The 22,267-nt window shown below is 47.3% G+C and overlaps 1 protein-coding gene across 1 annotated transcript; it reads right to left on the bottom strand.

The window, feature by feature from the left end:
- Positions 1-241: 241 nt before the first annotated feature.
- On the bottom strand, positions 242-21,566 carry LOC125430149 (neural proliferation differentiation and control protein 1-like). Its single transcript, XM_048491938.1, has 10 exons — positions 21,277-21,566; positions 16,103-16,255; positions 13,835-13,948; positions 12,632-12,847; positions 12,418-12,484; positions 7,630-7,714; positions 7,456-7,532; positions 4,498-4,585; positions 1,702-2,205; positions 242-1,564 (listed from the first exon to the last, which is right to left on the bottom strand). The coding sequence occupies exons 1-9, from the start codon at positions 21,347-21,349 to the stop codon at positions 2,140-2,142; spliced, it is 939 nt and encodes a 312-aa protein (XP_048347895.1). The 5' UTR covers positions 21,350-21,566; the 3' UTR covers positions 242-1,564; positions 1,702-2,139.
- Between the last annotated feature and the right edge of the window lie 701 nt (positions 21,567-22,267).

The following is a 22,267-nucleotide window of genomic DNA, read 5'->3' as shown; positions in this document are numbered from 1 at the left end:
CTTTTTTAAGCTGCTTTGTTTGAGTGTGTTCAGCCTTATACCGTGAAGCTTGTTAACAACATTTGTTAGATGCTGAGGTTTATACTGAGGTCCTCAAACCCATTCCCTTGGCGCCAGTACCCCCTCCCTTCAACCAATCCAACCCATATTTCCACGCCACCAAAACAAGAGAACAAACAGGCAGAAGCAACCTCTTCCCATAATGCCTAGAGCACCGCAGCAGTCAGGAAAGGCATGCGCATTAAGACACATGTACAATGCTTGTAATATACAATGTGTACATTTCCAACCAATGTGTGGCTTCCAGCACATACACAGAGACAAAACTCGTGTAGGGCAAAAATGCAAAGTTGTAGCATGAAGAAGGAGGAGATACAGGGGATGGCTCGATGCGATAGGCCTGTAAAGTTTCTCACTCATGCAGATTCTATGCCACGCAGACATGGAATTAGATAGTCACATCAACTATATGGGCAGAGGTGAGGGGGAATGAGAAACTCAGATCTCTGTGGTCCATGCTGAAGGTTATCATGAAGGAGAAATCTACAGATGGTTTGGGAAGGGCCACCTCAGAAGCAACCTCTCAGTATAGCTTTTGCTGCCGAGCAAAGGCATTTATTTCTCTGGCTTCTCCTTTGTACTTCTGGTATTCTTGGCTGTGGATAATGATTTCAATGCTGTTTTGCTTTAAGGTTGTTGGTATCAGTCGTTATATTTTTACAATGCTACAGATTTTTATGTTACATTAATCAAATATTGATTAAAGAACAGCTATCAACAAAAGAAAAGCACAGAAGACGACATGCTCCATCTGAAACAAGGGATTCCTTCCTATTTTGGCAAGAAAGAATGCCTCTTGTAAGGGGATCTGCACCATCTGAAATGAACTGTAAGTTTGCTTTTTAAACAAAGTAAAGCTAGCTAAAAGTGAGCAGTAAACTATGGATCGTCAGAAATTATTTGGTCTCGATTTCATCTCCAGCACAAAACATTCTAAGTAGCCGCAGACAAGTCACCGTCTTTCAGTCACAGCCTCCCAGCTCCAATATGGGGGTTATAACAATGTTCTACTTTATAGGGTTGGTGGAAGGATTACAACATTGTAAGGACGGCACGTCCATGAAACACTCGGAATACTTGAAAGCACTGTACAAGTACTAAATATTATTCTAGAAGCACCGTTCCGTCATCTCCTAGGCAGACTTCATTCACCAACAGCGATTCCTAACAATCAACCTAATTGGGCGTTAGCCCTGGTTTTAATAGCGTTCTCTGCTTTGAGCAGAGAAGAGAAAGTGGTTCTGTAAATAAATAAGAGGACATACAGGCTAGAGCCCCAATCCAGCCCCAACACAAGAATCAGTGACTGTGGAGTTGGGGGCCAGCTTCTTAATATCAGAAGGTGCATCCAGCCAGTTCAAACAAGGCCGAGCTGAATTTTCCAATGCCAATGGGTATACATATCTGTATCATCAACAGCCATGCATGTATAAGTATGCTGCCCTCATTAGCAATGCAAACCTAAGCAGTATTTTGCCCTTCCAAATCTGAGGAAATCAATAGGCTTAGAGCATAGGTGTTAAACTTGCGGCCCTCCAGATGTTATGGACTACAGTTCCCATCATCCCCTGCCAGAATCATTCCGGCAGGGGATTATGGGAACTGTAGTCCATAACATCTGGAGGGCCGCAAGTTTGACACCTGTGGCTTAGAGGGTTGTAGGTGTTTTTAGGATGACACTGTAAATCTACCTTGCTGGACCCCTTGAAGTTGGGGAATTACTGGGATCTGGACATCTTGTAGATGGTCTTTGTATGCTTGAGGCTGGGACTCTAGTACTGATGGCTTATGGTCACACGAATGTTGAAGCAGATCTACAACAAGAATCTCCTAATAGTAGCCTCCACTCTTTGTTCTGAGAAACGATCTCCGTAAGATTAGGGTGGGATAAAAGGAGGGTTTTGGAAGTACTGTCGGTATAGATGCTGTTATACCTGAAGGGAGCCGGATGCACACCCAGTATTTACCCCACCCCACCCCAGGGGCATGAATACGTTTGAAAGCCTGAGTTCTCCGCAAGTGGAGATGAACAGGGTATGTAGAAACAAAAAAAGGAGAGAGAGAAAGATGGGTGAGCGTTTAGGGAGGGCATCGGCGTAGGGTGGAGGTGTCGAAGAGCGGGTTGTGGATCTCCATCTCTCCACTCTGCGAAAGGAGAAAAGGAGGGGGAAAAAGGTCAAGTCTTCACATTCTTTGAAAGGGAAAGAAGAGCATTTCCTACAGGCACCCACTCGGAAGAATCACGCATATATAGTAAGTCAGTGGGGAGATATTAAGGTAAGTTTTCTTCTTGCCTTGCTACTTTTCTTTGTAGGGAGGGGTACCTTAATTAGGGTTTTCAAGGGAGGGTGCTGTCATGTCATAATGCCCTTTTAATTTTTTTGCTTATATGGAGACCAATTAGAATAGTATTTTAGTGCAGCAGGAAATCTGGAAAAATAAAACAAATTACTGTTGCACTACAGCTGTCCCAATTCAATAAACTTTTTTTTATCATCAACTACTGTGTCTTCTTACTTATCTAATTTGTTCGACCGTATATGTGATTAATACCAACAGTTAATGCTCACATTCATACAGTCTATAAAGGTCATTAATAATTGTACATCCAACAGGTAAATGACACTTTTACATCCAACAGGTAAATAACTCCATGCAGAAAATATATACAAGTCTACAATCCTTAAACAGGTAAGTGTCCAATATCATATGAAGATACCTGGATTTGGATGGATAATATTAGACATTGGACAATACATGATATTGGACACTTACCTGTTTAAAGATTGTAGACTTGTTGTATATATTTTCCGCATTGAGTTATTTACCTGTTGGTTATTTACCTATGGAGTTATTTACCTGTTGGATGTAAAAGTGTCACTTACCTGTTGGATGTACAATTATTAATGACCTTTATAAACTGTATGAATGTGAGCATTAACTGTTTGTATTAATCACATGTATGGTTAAACAAATTAGATAAGTAAGAAGACACGGTAGTTGATGATAAAAAAAGTTTATTGAATTGGGATAGCTGTAGTGCAACATTTATATGGAGACGACATTGTAAGGATAGATTAAGCAGTGTCTCAAATTCCCAGTTTTTGTTTTTCTTTTAAATAATCTCTAGCCTCTTCCCCATGGAGATATAAAGAAAGAGGCAGCTCTCCACCAAGGGAGGAGCTAGAGATTTACGCCATGGTTTTAATTAAAGCTGGGAATTCAGAGAACCTGTGTTTTTTTAAGTAATATTTTTATTAGTTTTCTCAAATGTAATTCACAAACATGGAAAGTAAATATAGAACAGGAAAAGGAGAAGAAAAGAATAAAAGAAAAAAATACAGCATTCAAAGGGTGAGCTCTAAAAGTCAAATGTCACTTGAAGCAAAAAAGGCAGATAGATAGATAGATAGATAGATAGATAGATAGATAGATAGATAGATAGATAGATAGATAGATAGATAGATAGATAGATAGATAGATAGATAGATGGATGGATGGATGGATGGATGATGGATGGATGGATGGATGGATGGATGATGGATGATGGATGGATGGATGATGGATGGATGGATGGATGGATGGATGGATGGATGGATGGATGGATGGATGGATGGATGGATGGATGGATGGATGGATGATGGATGGATGGATGGATGGATGGATGGATGGATGGGTGGATGGATGGATGGATGGATGGATGGATGGATGGATGGATGGATGGATGGATGGATGCTTGGATGGATGGATGGATGGATGGATGGATGGATGGATGGATGGATGGATGGATGGATGGATGGATGGATGGATGGGATGGGTGTAAGAATTGGGTGGGTAAGGTAGGGTGGGTGGGAGGAATTATACAAGGTGCAGGTGCAAGGAGGGTGGGAGAGAGAGGGTGGGAGGGTGGGAGGGTGGGTGGGAATAATAGTTGTGATGTATAGACTTGCAACCAGACACCTAACACCTCATACTGGCACATAGCACCCTCATACAACATTATAGCCTGGTCCTCACCACCACAACAGGTGCAAGTCTATGCATCACAACCTTTATTAGGTAGCTTGTGTGCTGTTATTTGTTGCGTTTTTAAAAAAGAGGCTTAGAGCTGAACATGCAGATAAGGAGCCTGCAATAGCCTTGGGGAGTTGGGTTGCCAACTTCAGGTGAGGCCTGGAGATCTCCTGGAATTACAACTGATTTCCAGACAGACATCAGTTACCCTGCAAGAGAAATAGCGTTGGGCCCGGACTGTGTAGTGGCCGTTAATATATCCTGCTGAGGTCCCTCTGCAAACGTCACCCTCCCCAAGTTCTATCCTCCAAATCTCCAAGAATTTCCCAACCCAGAGTGGGCAACCCAATTGTGGTCTCCACAGTTGTCCTCATCTTTGTGGCCCTAGTTATGAAAGTCATTAGGCAGCAGGGGAATACCTACCGGTGCCAGTCCAGGGCACTCATACACAGTGTAATCCTCATTTTCAGACTCTGTGGAGAGCTGCTCGACTGTTTTTGGAGGATCTTTGCTGGAGGGGAGACAGAGCAACAGGGGTGTGAGTCAAAGGATCTGAGAAGATGGACCCCGACAGCAATACTAGATTCCCTGGCAATTGACCTCTCCTCCATTCGTTTTAACGCATTCAACCAGCAATCCCTGCCCCCCATCTCCTCTCAATGTGCGTCATGCTCACTTTCATCCCCTACTTAGATATCGGGGAGCCTCCTAAACAATCCAGCTTGTCCACTGTGTAACCTGAACTGCACGCGTGGGAATCCCTCAAACCCACAGCCATACAGCCAGTCCTTCAAAGCCACAGAAAACCTAATACAACAGTAGTGAGGTGGGATCAAAAAAGAGGTACAGTAACAGGTTCCCATGGTGGTGGAGTTACAGGCATGGCATATGAGTGCCGTAATGGGGCTTGGAAGGGGCATGACGGGGCAGGGCCACACTGGCATTCCAGAGCCGAGGGCATTTCCTGGGGCGGAGCTGTGGCAAGGACACAGCCGCTGCGCCGTGATCGCTTTAGTGGGCTCTCGGGAAACAAATGTACGCGAGGCGCGAGGCTGCCATGCTGCGCCTGCGGTGCACCTCCTGCTAGATCTGGCACTTCAAGTTCGCCGCTGCAGCTACTGCTGAGAGGAGGGGCTTAACTAAGGCAAAAAATCACATAGCAAAATCACTCAGTCAGCCCTTTATCTCACCGCACACGTAAATGAGTGAGTAACTTCCACTCCTCAGGAACTCTGTGATAAGCCTGCTGGATCCCACCTCTGCACAACAGCCAGTCTTTCCCATGCTTGCTACCTGACATCCAATGGGTTGGATCCTGCAATCAGTCAATAGAACGTGTGGATGTAACCTATGCCATTTTAGTATTTGTGTTGTGAAGTTGCGGATTCTGGGAAGAATTACATCCTGAGTACGCAGGACCGCATTTTACCGGTCTGTACTCCAGACTAACTTCTTTAAGGTGAACTCAATTTGCAATCCATTGATAATGTTGGATCTCAGGTTTCAGGGGGACAAGAGCTCGGTGAGCACGTGCAGTTGGTGAAGCTTGCTTCGATATTACCAACGGCAACAACCCCATCCTCCTCAGTTGATCCGGCTTGCCCCAGGAGGAGGAAGTACCACAGCTTAATCGAGGGAAAGGCTTGTATTTTTTTGTACAGGCCCAAGTTGAAGGAAGAGCTTGAACAGCTACAACCGATGCAGAAGAACAGATGGGATAAAGAGCCCAGCATTATTGATTGTTTGGACTTTCTAACTTTTTCTTTATTTACTGGGTACTGCTAGTAATTGTAACTGTTTTGAGCGCTTTCCTTGAAAGGCACGGACGATTTTGTATAATTGAGTTGTGCTATCGACAGACAGACACAGAACCAGACAGACATTTTGAACGACAAAGCTTCTCACAGGGGTGCTGTTATTTTATTAAATTTTAAATTTTCCTAGGTCTCCGAGTGGAGCCCACAGTGATGTAACCAGAGGATTCGCGTTGGTTACACTGCAGCATAACCTGCCGATTCTTTCCTAAGCCTCCTGAAGTCGTTTCCCCAGCAACAGTCCTTTTCTGGATCCCAGAAGGAAAGCGGCTGTGACGCAAAGGGGCAGGGGAACCGGTGGGAAGGCGGGAAACAAGGATCGGTAGCACTTCTGCTTGCCCAGCAGCGCTCTCGCGGTGGCTTAAAGAGAGTGGTCTCTCATTCTCGCTAGCGGCTGCAATTTGTCCAATCCATGCAAGGGATCCATACCGGGCAGTTTTTTCTCCATGATCCAGAAAAGACTTTGTTAGGTGGAGAACGCTGGGAAGAATCTGTGGTCTTTGGGCACTTTCGCACGTGCAGAATGATGCACTTTCAATCCACTTTCAATGCACTTTGCAGCTGGATTTTACTGTGCAAAATAGCAAAATCCACTTGCAAACAATTGTGAAAGTGTATTGTCGAGAAGCCTTTCCGACTTCGGAATCGTCAGGGTGCTGTGTGGTTCCGGGCGCAATATGTGGCCGTGTTCCACAGCAGCATTCCTCTCTCCTGGCGAAGCACATGGACAACTTCAACAGGAAGGAAGAAACCATGAAAATAGCGGAACCAAGAACTTGGCTGCCAGTGTTGAAAAAACTCTAGAATCGAAGACAGTGACTAATCAGCTCCACACAAACACAGGACAACTATGAATAATAGCAACCAAAGGGAACAAAGACCAGGATACTTTCTATTCAAGATGCATTCATCTATTGACCTTAAGCTACCTTCATTTGTTACTCCCCGAGGCTATAGACTTCTTTGTGACTCACATACCAGGCTACTCTATTCAAGAGGGGCCTCTGGCGACCTTTTGACTCCACATTGTGCATATATACTCCACTTCGCTTTCCGATTCCTACCATCAAGATCCTCTGGAAGATTACTGCCAGCCACAGATGCGGGTGAAGCGGATCAGGAGAATGCTGCTAGAACAACGGCCGCGTTACAGCCGGAAACCACACAGAAGCACCCCAATTGTCCAGAATTAGTTGAAAGTGCGCGTATTCTAATATCTGTGCAAAAGTGCCTCCTGTGTCTGCAGATTGCAGCATCCAACCCCTCCAGTTAAAAATGCCCTAGATAAGGCTCTTCCCCACCTAGCAGTAGTTATACTTCAGAGGCATAGCAAGAGGGAAAAGCGCCCAGTGCATTAAGACTGTACGTCGCCCGGCTCCCGATCCCTCCCCAGAATGCCCCGATCCAGCCTAGAATGCCCGAGGAATGCTCCAGCTCGCTACACCAGGGGCCATTAAGCCACAGATGGCCATGTTGATCCGCTGTCCCCTATGAGAATTTCACAGCCTCTGTATACTACAATCATATGCCACCCCTCCCATGGAGTAATTGTAGATAGACTACTTACTCCTCACTCGTGAGAAGTTTCTTCTGATGCTGATAGTGGTGGACTTGGCAAGACTGAGCTAACCTGGAATCCATATACTGCAGAGAATTGGAGAGAAAATTGTCAGGGGCGGGGGGGAAGACTCTACTACCTTCTCCACAACTAAGCAGCAAGCGGTAGCAAAAAGTCTCTTACTGCACTGGGCTGATGGTACCGGTACTGGTTTCCCCGAGTGGTTGTGTAGGCCATCTTCTGAGCCAAGCGTACCTCTTGCTGAAGCCTGGGAAATCAATCATAAATTTACACAGAACCGCAAACTGCCTGTGGGTTTTTACACACGCCTGCCATGGCATTGCAAGACCTTGTGAAATGGAACCACTACAAAGGTTTAGCATTTGTTTTTAACTCGGAGATGGTCCTTGTGGCAATTATGGGGTGAGAGAGAGAGGGAGGACTCTAAGATCGCTGCCCACTGTCCAATCCCCTGTTCTGGTCTCTCCTATGGATTCTTTAAACCCCAGCCTCCCACAGTCAGATAAAAGGGGGGGGGGGCACAAGCTTTGATAAAAGGGTTGGTAGTGTGTAAGCTTTTGATATGGGCATATATGATGTTTTAAGCCATTGTGTTTAATCATACAAGTTATATGAGAGTAATTCACTGGGCACCAAGCACTTCAGAAGGTTACTTTGGTTGGAGGAAACGAAACTCATGGGGCAGCCTGACACTGGGTTAAGGTTTTCAGGTGGTTGCTTAGGAGAAGGAAACACAAGGGACCCCACCAAGGGAGGATAGGAGGAATTAGCAGAAGCTCACAAATACAGATAAAAGGTAAGAAATAATAGAGACCCAGTAGTTAGTTATAGAAACCTTTACCCAAAGGTAATTTGTTTTGACTTAAGTTTCACCCAATATGGGAATGGGCAAGGTGTGGTAAAAGGTGGGATGAGATGACCCAGTCTGTACGTTTCTTGACTCAAACCAATGGTCAGAAGACAAGAAGGGATGTTTTGTACAGGAGAGGTATAACGATGATAAGCTTACATGGCATAGCAAGCAGCCTCCTTCAAACCTCTTCCCTACTCTGTTGCTAACAGAGGAGAGTTCCCTCTTCTCGCAGAATTGAATAGAAAACAATAAATCTCTGAACACTGAAGAAGCTTTTGGATGGTTATTTTTGTAACCGGTCAGAGCTTTTGCTCTGTGGACAGGGCCTTTGCCCTGTGCCTATCTCTTTGTGTTCCCTAAAGGTGTCTTATTTGGGAACCTGCTATACCAAGGCTGTAATTATTTATGAGGTAAGTAGGAATCTAATGACACACAAAACACAGAGGGTGTCAGGACCACAACTCTCAGCATGTGGCAGTTCCCGCCCTTTTCGCCGCCAGAACGGGAAAACGAACAAGGAAGCTACACCCTACCGCTACGAGCCAATAAAGAGATCAGGGGTGGAAGGGAGGAGAGAGTTGATTGGCCGTTGCTGTTCTTCTGGAATAAAATAAATACTGGAACTGAGGACAAGACTCCTCAGCACCCTGTAGTTAGGGTAGCATAAGTCAATAAAGTCTTCCTTTTAAAGTTAGCTTTGTTTGAATGTGTTCAGCTTTACAGAGGGAGATGAACAACAAATGTTTATTTCACAGAAAATAACATCTAATAGGCAAATGTTTTTGTTTGACTTGCTTTAATGTAATGGCTCTCAACTCCACTCCAAAATTACGAGCTTTCCCCACTTTGTAGCTGAGCCCCATTCAATGTAAATAAGCCCAGAGGGGAGGTTTGATTCCCCTTTCTCTGAGCAGGTTATCTCAGCTACCGAGGTTTCATGAGAATCTGACAGGATTCTTCCCAGGTCCAAAGTTTTAACACACAGAGCTCCCATCTACAGAGCCTGCTGAGCCCTTAATATACAGGTGTCAAACTCACGGCCCTCCAGATGTTATGGACTACAGTTCCCATCATCCCCAATGCCAGCATGATGCTGGCAGGGGATGATGGGAACTGTAGTCCATAACATCTGGAGGGCTGCAAGTTTGACACCTATGCCTTAATAGGATGTTTATTTGTCGTGCCAAAACAAGCTTTCTTCCCTAAGCTGACCCCAAATCCTAAATAAAAGCTATATAAAAGCCGGACTAAATTGACGCTCTTATCCAAAGACACCATTCCCTGTCTGAGGAAAAAGGCTTTTCTTCACCCCGCTTAGGTGAGGCTGGCTCACCCCCGCCCATCCATGGCAGATCCATGGCCTCTGACTGGCTGACCATCTCTGGTATTTGTATGAGGACAAAATCCTAAGGAGCCGTGGAGCAGAGGTGGAACTTTTGGGGACGATTGTGGAGTGCTGGTTGCAGAAGGTAATTGTGTAGGGTTAGGGAGGAGTTCTCTTCCCCAAAACGAGTTCAAGGACTGTGTAAGGAAGGGACCCTAATACGGTATCTGTGGTCATCATGGCACCCACACCAACACCTTTCCTGGTACCCGCCAAGTGTTTTTAGAAACTGGGTGGGACCAGGTTGTGCTTTTGCCCAGCAAGACTTCTGATTAGCTGTGCAGATTTTTAACAAATTTATTTCAGCAGAAGCTGCCACCATAGCACAAGGATCTTCACTGTATGACTGAAGGTAAGGTGGTTGGCTATGCCTCCTGAAACTGGAATTTTGTGGCAGCCATTTTGTGGCTGTGCCCACCACATGTGCCCACCAGAATTCTAAGGGCACTTGCTGGCACAGAAAAGGTAGGGGGGCCTTGTTGTAACATATAGTTACACTCGCCTTTGTTGTCCTCGGTTGAAATTTAGACTGTAGCCTCCTGGGAGCAGAGATCTGTCTTTTTGGTCATGTAATGGTGTAAAAAAAAAAAGTCAGGTCTGTTTCTGGCACTATATGAACCATGCCTCTACCCGCAGCAAAAGATGAAATTTATTTAAGCAGGGCCCACAAGGACACAGTAATACTGCGATTATTACTGTCTCATTTTTGAAGAGAAGCCATAATTCTCTTGATCCATTACCTACATTAGAGAATATGTTTCAGGCTGTAGAAACTATATTTTTCAGTTCAGGTGTCCTGCGCCCGGGGCCGCTGGGACCCCTGTTGCCAACCCGCCTTCCCCTGCCCGGATGCTGGAACTTCCGGCCTCACTCCCGTTCTCCGGGGAGTGGACTAAGTGGGACAACCGCTTTAGCCACAGCTTGCGCCGACTGCCCACAACTGACCCAGGGCTCGCAGGAAGCTAGGGAGGGAGAGTGGGGTGGCCCCCCTGCCAGCCTTTGGACGGCTGGCTCCTCCTTCCCTCTCAGTTCCTGCCCCCTCTGCCCAACCACCAACTCTCCTCCTCTCCAAGACCTTCCTCCCTAACGTCCTCTCCTTCCCCAGGACTTCCCCACAGTCGTCCTCCTTGTCCCTTCACGTTTTTCCCCTCTCCTTCCCACACACGCGCACACACCCTCCTTCCCTCCTTCTCGTCTTTGCTCTCCCCAGTCGTGCCCAGGTTCCTCTCTTTTATCCCCTCTGCAGCCAACCTCTGGGTTAAAACCCCCGCCCCCACACTCAGCCCAACAGGGCTCAGCTGGCCCGGCTCGTCCGGCCCGGCCTCTTCGGTGCGCCGCCCCCTGCTGCCGAGGCCCCCGCCCACCTCGTCAGCTGGCGAGAGCGCAGGGAGTCGCTCCGCTCCTGCGTCGCTACAGCGACCGGCCCAGGAGCGCTCCCGTCCCTTGCCGGCGCAGCGACGGGACTCCCCTTCCGTCATGACGTCCCGTGTCATGGGGGATGCGCCTGCCGGTCGCAGGCAGGGGCGCAGGTCCGGGGAGGGGGTGGAGGCTCCCCCCGCTCCCGGACAGGTATCCCACCAGTTTTGTTTATTTTTCCTTCCCCCCCCCCTCCAGGGACCTTAGTGGGGTACAAGGCCACAGAGCCCACTCTCCAAATCATCCATTTTCACCAGGGAAAACTGATTTCTGTAGCATGAAGATGATCATCCCAGAAGCTCCCCAGCCCCCATCTGGCAGCTGGCATATATTATCCACTGAAAGTCCCCCTCACCTTATCTTTACCAAAAAACTGACAAACCCCGTCCTGTGTCCAGAGGCGTACTGGGGCCAAATGGTGCCCAGAGGTGACACCCCCTCCAGGCGCCCCCCGCATGCGGAGCCACGCTTACTTGCGAGTTGGACTCCAACCCCTCTTTGCTGCCTAGAAGCCAGGGCGCGAGTTTCCCTTGTGCCCCAGCTTCTGGGCAGGGAGGAGCCGTGGCAGGGACTCCCAGTCCTGCCTCCCCCAGCCAGGGGAGACCTGGCGGCCTGCTCAGCTTTGCGCCTCCTTCCCTTCACAGCTGGAGAAGGCAGGACTGGGAGCTCCGTCGGTGGCTCCGTTTCGTCACGTGAGGGGGCCATCCAGCACCCCCATGTGACCAAAAGGCGTGCGCCCTGGGACATAGAGTACCCCATGTCCACAGGGGCGTACGCCATTGCCTGTGTCTCCTATGAACTTGCTAAGTTGCTGCAAAAACAAATAGGACTGACTGAACTGGACAGCTTGATGCTATTTGGCAGTCAGCGTGGCATTGCCCCTGCTGGAAATCCCAGAGGAACCCCACTGTTCCCTTGAAGTTTATTTCCTCTGCTGGGATCCCTTTTAGGGTGAAAGAGTGGTATATAAGTGTCTTGTTTTGCTTTTTGCTCTCTACTTTTACAATTCCATCTTTGTTATCCTCCTAGGGAGGAGTTCGGCCATTCCCTTTTTTGGGGAGGTTTTAATGAACCGGGTTATGGGGCGCCTGTTACTATTGTTATTATTGTTTGACCGCTGTTTTAACTGAATTTTAAGGGATTTTAGCAAATGTGATCCTTGTTATATTTGTATATTTGTTGACACTATTGTGCACCGCCCAGAGCCCCTTGGGGATGGGGCGGTCTATAAATTTAAATAAATAAATAAATAAATAAATAAATAAATAAATACATCAGAGGCTAATGCAGTTCCTACCTGTACCAGCAGATGGCAGCGACCACCAACCCGGAGACACCTGTGACTGTGCACATCACCACCAGAGCTGCAAAGGACCACAGTTAACTCTTTGAGTGCCAAACAGGAATAGACTGGACTAGTCACCCTTTTCTTAACAACACCCCCTCCCTCTCCTTGTAACTCCACTCCCCACATCACCCTTGCCATCCTTCCTGGACTCCGTCATACTCACTGAGGGATACTGCTTTGTTCAGACTAGGAGCTGGGGGGCGAGACCTTTGCTTGAAATCCACTTTCACACGCCTCGGCGGTGTGGTGGTTGAGACTGGGGTGTCTTCGTATGTCTCAGAAGACGCCGGGGCGCTGCTCACGGCATAGGAGGCGTTTGTAGAAAGGGAAGTTGGGAAAGTGGTGGGGACGCTTGGGGGTTCATACGGTACCATGTCACCTGAAAAAGAAACACATTATTGGTAAGGATCCAATTTCCTTGAAATAGATGATCTGTTTTGTGATCAAGTGTAGTCTGGAAGGCTCTGGAGTGACAGCGGTTCCGTCTTCTTAGCATGGCTGTGAAGGAGGGGGGGGGTTGTGTGTGTGTGTAACCCCCATGCTCAGAATGGGTTGACCCAGAAAGGGGTGGAGACTCAAAGCAGCAGAAGGCTGCAGAGCTCATGTAGTTTGAAGGCCACCAGACTTGGACCTTGGTTTGTATAAGCCCTTAACACCTTGTTAAGGGTTTTTTGTGTTTGTAATGGGTGAGAGTTCTCCTGGAAACCTTCATCATGTTGAATCCAGTTCATCAAGCCCTTGGAGTCTTCAGGAGCCAACCCACTTGCAAAGAAGAATTGGCCTTGGCAGTATCAGTAGACTGTAAATATAAGGACTTGAAAATGCAACCTGAACAGGACCTTGAAGTGTGATGTTAAATGTTGATGTTTGATGTTATATGTTAAGAAAATAAACCATTTTGTTTTTTAAAATTTGTTGTTGCAAACTCATTCCATAGAACCCACAGATAGAGGTTACATGTGGTTAGGGGATTTCTGAATCATTCAATGCCTACTATAACTAAAATTAAAAAGAAAGGGGGTGGGGAGAATTGCCTACACTTTCCTAATGTAAGGAGAACTAAATATAGAAAGTACGTGTGGGAAAAACAACTGAAATTCCTCAGCCCAGACCAAGAGATAGGATGGCCTCCTTGACCAAGGGACAGAAACGCCCATGGCTTACAGCATTGCTGTTCCCCATTCCATTTTATCTTCACAACAACTGCCTGGGTAGGCTAGGCTGAGAAAGACCAGGCAACTTTGAATGATGGAATGAGGTTCTAAAACCTGAATCACCTAGAGCGTCACCAATCTTCCTCCCTAACCATTACACAACGCTGCTCGACTACAGTGCACAAAGAGGAAATATTGATCGGTTCGAATACCAGGAAGAGTGATCTCCATGCTTGGGGGTCGCAAGTCCTTCTCGTGCTTGGCCAGGAGGGAGCGGATGAGGCCTGGCAAGTCTTTGGGCCTCTTCTGGGTCTTTGATTTGCTTTCTAAAAGAAAAGGGATCAAAAGTTTAAAATGGCAGTGTGGTATTTATTCCCTGTTGAGGTCCTTCTCCGGGCTCCACCTTTACAAGAATTTCCCAACCCAGATTTGGCAACCCTATTTAAATACGACCCACAAACCTTTCCCTTCTCTCTCCTATGCTATACTATTCGGTTAGATGTATTCCAGGACACAAACCTGTTTTCTGTCTGCCCAGTGCATTTTAACCTGAACTCTCTCTGAAACTCAGAATGGCTTACATTCTCTGAAGAAGACGACTTTGGATTTATACCACACCTTTCTCGCCTGTAAGGAGACTCAATGCAGCTTACAAACTCCTTTTCCCTTTCCCTTTCCTTTTCCTCTCCTTTTCCTTTTCCCTGGACCCTTGCCCTTTCCTTTTCCCTTCCTTTCCCCACAACAGACACCTCGTGAGCTAGGTGGCACTGAGTGAGTTCAGAGATAACAGATAAGAAGAAGAAGAAGAAGAAGAAGAAGGAGGAGGAGGAGGAGGAGGAGGAGGAGGAGGAGGAGGAGGAGGAGGAGGAGGAGGAGGAGGAGTTTGGATTTATATCCCCCTTTCTCTCCTGCAGGAGACTGAAAGGGGCTTACAATCTCCTTGCCCTTCCCTCCTCACAACAAACACCCTGTGAGGTGGGTGGGGCTGAGAGAGCTCCGAGAAGCTGTGACTAGCCCAAGGTCACCCAGCTGGCGTGTGTGGGAGTGCACAGGCTAATCTGAATTCCCCAGATAGGCCTCCACAGCTCAGGCGGCAGAGCTGGGAATCAAACCCAGTTCCTCCAGATTAGATACACGAGCTCTTAACCTCCTACGCCACTGCTGAATAAGAGTTCACCGCTCATGTGGAAGTGTGGGGCATCAAATCGTCTTCTTCAGATTAGAGTCCACCTGGTCTTAACCACGTCGCCATGCTGGCCCTGTGAGGTAGACTATGCTGAGAGCATGTGTCTGAGCCAGGGTCACCTAGCATCCTTCATAGCAGAGTGGATTCAAATCTGGATTTCCCAGGGCCTAGTCAGAACTCTCCTACATCGCATCAGGCAGAAGATTCTCTGCGCTTATATGTACCTGATGTTTGCCTGTGTTGAATAGGGTCACCAACAGACCTTGAGAATAATGTCCTGCTGATTTAATAGAGACTTAATGTGAAGGAATGGGCACCTAAAGCTTTTCAGAACCAGCAAGGCGTAGTGGTCAAGAGCAGGTGGACTCTAATCTGGAGAACTGGGTTTGAAACTCTGCTCCTCCACATGAGCAGCAGACTCTTACCCGGTGAACCAGATTTGTTGCCCCACTCCTACATTCCAGCTGGTTGACCTTGGGCTAGTCACAATTACCTCTGAACTCTCTCAGCCCCACCTACCTCACAAGGGGTCTGCTGTGGAGAGAAGAAGGGAAAGGAGTTTGTAAGCCCCTTGGAGTCTCCTTACAGGAGAGAAAGGGAGGAGATATAAATCCAAACTACTACTACTCCTCTTCTTCTTCATGGCATAATAACATCAGCAGCAGTGGCATAGTGGCTAAGAGCAGTGGCTAAGAGCAGGTGCACTCTGATCTGGAGGAACCAGGTTTGATTCCCAGCTCTGCCGCCTGAGCTGTGGAGGCTTATCTGGGGAATTCAGATTAGCCTGTGCACTCCCACACACGCCAGCTGGGTGACCTTGGGCTAGTCACAGCTTCTCGGAGCTCTCTCAGCCCCACCCACCTCACAGGGTGTTTGTTGTGAGGGGGGAAGGGAAAGGAGATTGTAAGCCCCTTTGAGTCTCCTACAGGAGAGAAAGGGGGGATATAAATTTAAACTCTTCTACTTGATAAATAACAACCCACTCAGCCTCTATTAAAGCGACAGGATTTTTTTCCCTCCAGGCCTGTCAGCAATCCTAAATTCAAAAATTGAATGTCCCTTCAAAAACAGGTAGCCCCTGAGTGTGGTACTTGGGAAAATTCAATACTCCTTCCTTACTTTCATTGCTATTATTTTCTATCAGATCTAACAGAAGTCCCAGACTCTGGCATGGAGCACCTCAGAACAGATGTCACCTGTACTCAGTCTTAGGGCCATACATTTTTGGAAGTTGTATTTATGTTAGAAGCAGGGTCCACTGATGTTTCATCATTTCCCCCGCCCGAGGCCTTACCATGCTTGGGGGTTCTCTTCGGCACACAGTTGCCTTCCGCATCCTCTTCATAATTATGGAAACAAGGACCGCAGCTTGGCGCGCCTTCAGGCCCACAGCCCAGCCGTCGGCGAAGGAGGCAGTTGAGCTTGTACCTGGCAGGGCAGAGGGGATCTGCAAAGGAAGCAGCAGAAACTCCTTGCTGAAAACCCCTATCAATGGTCCTTGTTGCCCCCACCCTGCCCTTCCTTGTAGGAGATCTTCACCAAAGCAAGCACATCATTGAAAATCCGCAACCTTTTGGACGACATGGGCTGCTTTCGCATGTGTCACACAGTCAACCATTATGTGTCGACTTGAAGCTTGTTCAAAGCGTACCCAGAACACACTAAACCATTAGTGGCATTGGGCCTACATATCTGAGGGACAGTGTCTCCCTGTATTGCCCTGCTAGGTCCCTCTGCTCTTCGGAGGAGAACCTGCTGGAAATCCCTGGCCCCAAAAAGATCCGACTGGCCTCTACAAGGGCCAGTGGTGGGATCCAAAAATTTTAGTAACAGGCTCCTATGGTGGTGGGATTCAAACAGTGGCGTAGCACCAACGGGGCTGGGCGGGGCATGATGGGGTGTGGCCAGGCATTCCGGGGCGGGGCATTAATAATTTCTCTGTTACTGTAAAAAACTCTTACTGTAAAAAAAAAGTTCCTAATTTCCAGCTGGTATCTTTCTGTCCATAATTTAAACTCATTATAGCAAGTCCTATCGTCTACTGCCAACAGAAACAACTACTTCTCCTCTAATTGACTGCCTATCAAATATTTAATACTTTCAAATACTTAATTTTGTTTCTAGAAATCAAAAGAAGGATACTTTCCTTAAACAAGGAACTTTACCATATTTCTAAAACATGTTTTTAAAACAGCCCAACAGGGAGAATTATCCCGTTTTCTACCTTCGCTAACCAGCCACAAACAACAGGACTTTATGATTTTTGGACCTAATGGAATTTCTAGCAGAAAAGCGGCCCCAATTAGTAACCCCCTCTCGGCACACACAAATAATTAGTAACCCACTCTCGGGAACTGGTGAGAACCTGCTGGATCCCACTTCTGGCCAGGGCTTTTACGACCCTGGCCCCTACCTGGTAGAACAGGCTCCCTAAAGAAACCAGGGCCCTGCGGGATCTACACAGCTTCCGCAGGGCCTGTAAAATGGACCTGTTCCGCCGGCCTTTTGGCCATTCAGGGTAACCATCGTACCCTCGTACTATCTAGGCTTCCCATGGGCGGGGTGGGATAGGGAGGGGAAAGTCGCCATCAGCTGTGTGTTATTCATCTGTTGTGTTGCAAGCTTTAACTCACTGTTTTATGCAGATTTTACTGAGATGTATACTATTATATGTTGATGTACACCACCCTGAGCCCTCTGGGGGTGGGCGGTCTAAAAATGTAATAATAAATAAACATCCATGTCAATTTAGAACAATCCATGAACACACGGTGGAGTTTGGGAATCAGACAGGCCAAGAAGTTAAGGTCGGAATTATCCGAGAGACACAAAATCACAGAACGCGTGAAGTTGTCTTATATGGTTGGACCCATCAGACCATGGGACCATCAAGGCCTGTCTACTCAGACTGGCAGTGGCTGTCCAGGGTCTCTAGCATAGGTCTTTTGCATCACTTTTACATCACCTATCTTTTTATCTTTTTATCAGAGAGGCTGCAGCGTTTGGGACTCTTTAGTTTGGAGAGGAGACGTCTGAGGGGGGATATGATTGAAGTCTATAAAATTATGCATGGGGCAGAAAATGTGGACAGAGAGAAATTTTTCTCTCTTTCTCACAATACTAGAACCAGGGGGCATCCATTGAAAATGCTGGGGGGAAGAATTAGGACTAATAAAAGGAAACACTTCTTCACGCAACGTGTGATTGGTGTTTGGAATATGCTGCCACAGGAGGTGGTGATGGCCACTCACCTGGATAGCTTTAAAAGGGGCTTGGACAGATTTATGGAGGAGAAGTCGATTTATGGCTACCAATCTTGATCCTCTTTGATCTGAGATTGCAAATGCCTTAACAGTCCAGGTGCTCGGGAGCAACAGCCGCAGAAGGCCATTGCTTTCACATCCTGCAGGTGAGCTCCCAAAGGCACCTGGTGGGCCACTGCGAGTAGCAGAGAGCTGGACTAGATGGACTCTGGTCTGATCCAGCTGGCTTGTTCTTATGTTCTTATGTTCTTATCTGGAGATGCTGGGGACTGAACTTGGACCTCAGATGCTTGCCCACGGAGCCACGGCCACGCCCCACAGCTCTGGCACACTTTAGATTACCAAGCAACACAGCTCTTTTATAAAATAATTTGGTTCTCCTTTCAGAGGAGCTGGACAGCTGCAGGAAAAAGCGTATGCTCACATGGAAAAAAAAATCTGCAATATAATTTGGAACAGGTTGTGGTGGGTTTTCCGGGCTGTGTGGCCGTGGTCTGGTGGATCTTGCTCCTAACGTTTCGCCTGCATCTGTGGCTGGCATCTTCAGAGGTACCCAGCTACAGATGCAGGCGAAACGTTAGGAACGAGATCCACCAGACCACGGCCACACAGCCCGGAAAACCCACCACAACCAGTTGAATCCGGCCGTGAAAGCCTTCGACAATACATTAATTTGGAACAGTTTTTGAAAACATACTTAAATTGGAACATTTTCATTCCTTCCGGGGCTGCCTGCCGTTTTCCAAGTGATCCCACGTTGCTCATTATGACTGGTTTGTCTATGTAACGCTCTTAGGATGCTCTGAAGTGCTACGTAAGTGCTAAATGTTATGCTTGGGTAGCGGCTGGCTCTCAACACCCCACATAGTGCACAGCTATCTCTGGAAGTACCCAGCTGAATTTAAAAACATTTGCGTACTACAGCAAGGCTACCCTTATCCTCAGCCCTTCCATTACATAGCTACTAGCTTTGGATCAGAGCATAATGGACTATTGCAGTAAGTATGCAAATTGATTTAGCAGCTGACCTCTTGCAAAGCTCATCTTTAAGCGGCTTGTAATGCAGAATTTACCATCTATTGGGTGATTTTATTATTTAGGGAAACCACCTAGTTCATCTGTAAATGGAAAATAACTTTTTCCAGGGAGTTTTGGCCCACAGCTTGCTTCTTTTGCTCAGCTCTTGCAAAGTTCCTCCACTAGATTTGCCAGCTTTATCTCTCCTCTGTAACATGCAAAAATTAAACAGGTGGAGTGTTGTTCTGTAGAGTACATGTTTAATTCCATCTTTTCTCTAAAGAGCTTAAGGCGGTGTGCATTTTCCTCCTTTCCTTCATTTTGTTCGATCCAGAGAGATTGACTAGCCTAAGGTCATAAGAACATAAGAACATAAGAATAAGCCAGCTGGATCAGACCAGAGTCCATCTAGTCCAGCTCTCTGCTACTTGCAGTGGCCCACCAGGTGCCTTTGGGAGCTCACAGGCAGGAGGTGAAAGCAATGGCCTTCTGCGGCTGTTGCTCCCGAGCACCTGGACTGTTAAGGCATTTGCAATCTCAGATCAAGGAGGATCAAGATTGGTAGCCATAAATCGACTTCTCCTCCGTAAATCTGCCCAAGCCCCTTTTAAAGCTATCCAGGTGAGTGGCCATCACCACCTCCTGTGGCAGCATATTCCAAACACCAATCACACGTTGCGTGAAGAAGTGTTTCCTTTTATTAGTCCTAATTCTTCCCCCCAGCATTTTCAATGAATGCCCCCTGGTTCTAGTATTGTGAGATCACGTAACAAGTTTCATGAGGCAAGGAACTGATCCCAGGTCTTCTAGATACAATTCATTTTCTGCATGGCATGTTACTGTTAAAGACATAGGAGCAGGGTCAGAACAAAAATTGGCAACCTTTGTTACCACTAGAACTTCCCCTAGAAGCCAAAGAATCTATCCGGTTCTCAATCTTCCTATTCCCAGCCTTTTCCTAACACCCACTGTAGAGTTCAACCACCACCACCACCACCCTCCTCGCCAGCAGTTTAGGTATTACCTGTCACTTGCTACTGATTTTTAGATTACTTAGCAGGAACTAATACCTTGATGAAGCAGTAAGCAATCAATTCAGACCCAACCAGCTCTGTTGATGCTTCATCTTAATAATCTGATCAGCTTCCTGATCAAAGGCGGCTTATCTGACAGTAAGTGTGTTATCATCCTCCTCCTTATGACACCTAATAAAAAGCATCAGCTCGGATGAACAGACCATTTCCCCCACTGGTGATTGCATTTCCGAACAGGAGACAAGAGTCGGTAGCAGCATCGGACACCCCCCCCCTTCCACAGAATTCCTACGTTCCTTCAACAACTGTAGAACAAGCAAAGGCGGTCTTCAATTTGCCCAGGCTGCACGGAGAGGCTTTGCCTGCTGAATTTCTGTCTGCCGCCAGGTTGTTAAAAGCACAGGAATACAGCAGGGAATAAAAGAGAGAACGTGGGTGGGCAATCCTAGTTCTTTAGAGGGGTGGATTTAGGAAGTTGTGATTTCCCTGGGCACGGGACGCGCAGTGTAGCAGATTTTGAATCTGTGGCAGGCAATAAGGTCCCCTGGATTCTCAGAAAAGAAAAATAAAAGGCCTAGTGATTTAGATCCAGGGGGCTTGGAAAGACCGAACTTTGTAGGCAGAAGCTAAGAATTCGTTTGACCCAAGATCCTGGGAGCTGAGTCTTGGGATCTAAGATCAGGGCAAAAGAGATGGCGAGGTTGTCTCTGAGCAGGTGCAAAGTGTTTCTCCGGCCTCACCTGGATCCACACCGCGTTTGGGATTTGGCGGAAGGGATCTTTGGTTTCCTAAAAGGGGGCTGAGCGCGTCTGAGCTCCTGCTCCTAAAAGCGGGGTCTGATAAGTTAAGAGAAAAGGGAAGGGGGGGGGGGAAGAGAGGAAGGAGCAGCTGCCAACGGGCTTCCCTAAGGCTTTAGCCGAGTCTAGCCTAGTGCATTACATTCCCTCCTTCGTCTTATCCCTTGATCCCTTCATTGTTCCTGCCTGTTTCTGCTCCATGCATTGAAGATTTCCCTCCTAGACAGTCCTCTCGCCCCCTTTCTCTCCTTTCCTCGACCACCTCCACCTTTTCTGCTCCCACCCCAGAAAGGTCTCTTTAAACTCCGATTTTGCATCCCTCCCCCCCACCCCCCGGCCAGCCAAACGCCTCCTCACCTGCTTCCCAGTTGGCCCCCGTGGCTACCAGGACTGCGAAGAACCCCAAGCATCGTATCGCTCTGGCCAGCATCTCCTTTCCAAGGATGCAGGGATCAGGGGGATCTCTCTGTGTGTGTGTGTGTGTGTGTGTGTGGAAAGGGGGGAGGGGGGAGTAGCGCCCCCTCCCAGCTGTACCCGGGGGGGGGGGGGCTGTCCCCTATGCAGCTGCTGGCACCCAGCCCAATGCGTGAGAAAACCTGGCTGGGGGCGGGGGGGGGGAGGAGGGACTGCGGGTCTTTATGAATGAACCAAAGATGGGAGGGAGTAGGGAAGGGGCGGGGGAAGCAGGAGAGGTGGAGGAAGAGAAATGTGCAGCTGTACTTGGAGCGCTGCGCTGGAGAGAGAGGATGGATGGATGATTGACGGATGGATGACAGGAGAAATTGACAAGTTAATTGGAAGGGGAAATGGAGGCTTCCATAGAACGGATCTGGCTACCTAAATGGATCTGGTTACTATCAGGGCTACTGGGGGATGTTTTGCGCCGTGACACAATTTTGCGCATGCAAACCCTGGTTTTTTTTTTTTTTTAATGGAATAAATAATTTCCAGGTTGATCAAGTTTTGGAAAAGCCGTTGTATATTTTTACCTTGATGGTGGTTTGGCGACGATGATCTCCTGCGAGTTGTTTTTTTTTTTTTTTTGGTTTGTCTTTAAAAGTAATAAACTTTCTCCCCTAACTTCTGGAGCGTGGACGCACACCAAGAAGACTCCCACTTGTATCGATACGAATAATAGTGCATGTATTAAGCTCTGTGAAAGAGTCAAGACAGTGTCAAGAGAGTCGAGATACTAGAGTCAAGACAGTGTCTAACCAGCTCCACACAAACACAGGATGACCATAGACAAAGGAAACAAAGGCCAGGATACTTCTATTCAGATGCTCCCACCAGTGACCTTGCTATCTCCATTGTTACTCCCATGCTATAGACTTCATTGTTACTCATA

The sequence above is a fragment of the Sphaerodactylus townsendi genome, linkage group LG03, assembly GCF_021028975.2.
Source record: "Sphaerodactylus townsendi isolate TG3544 linkage group LG03, MPM_Stown_v2.3, whole genome shotgun sequence".
NCBI lineage: Eukaryota > Metazoa > Chordata > Lepidosauria > Squamata > Sphaerodactylidae > Sphaerodactylus > Sphaerodactylus townsendi.
This window is presented reverse-complemented; position numbering and strand designations above follow the sequence as displayed.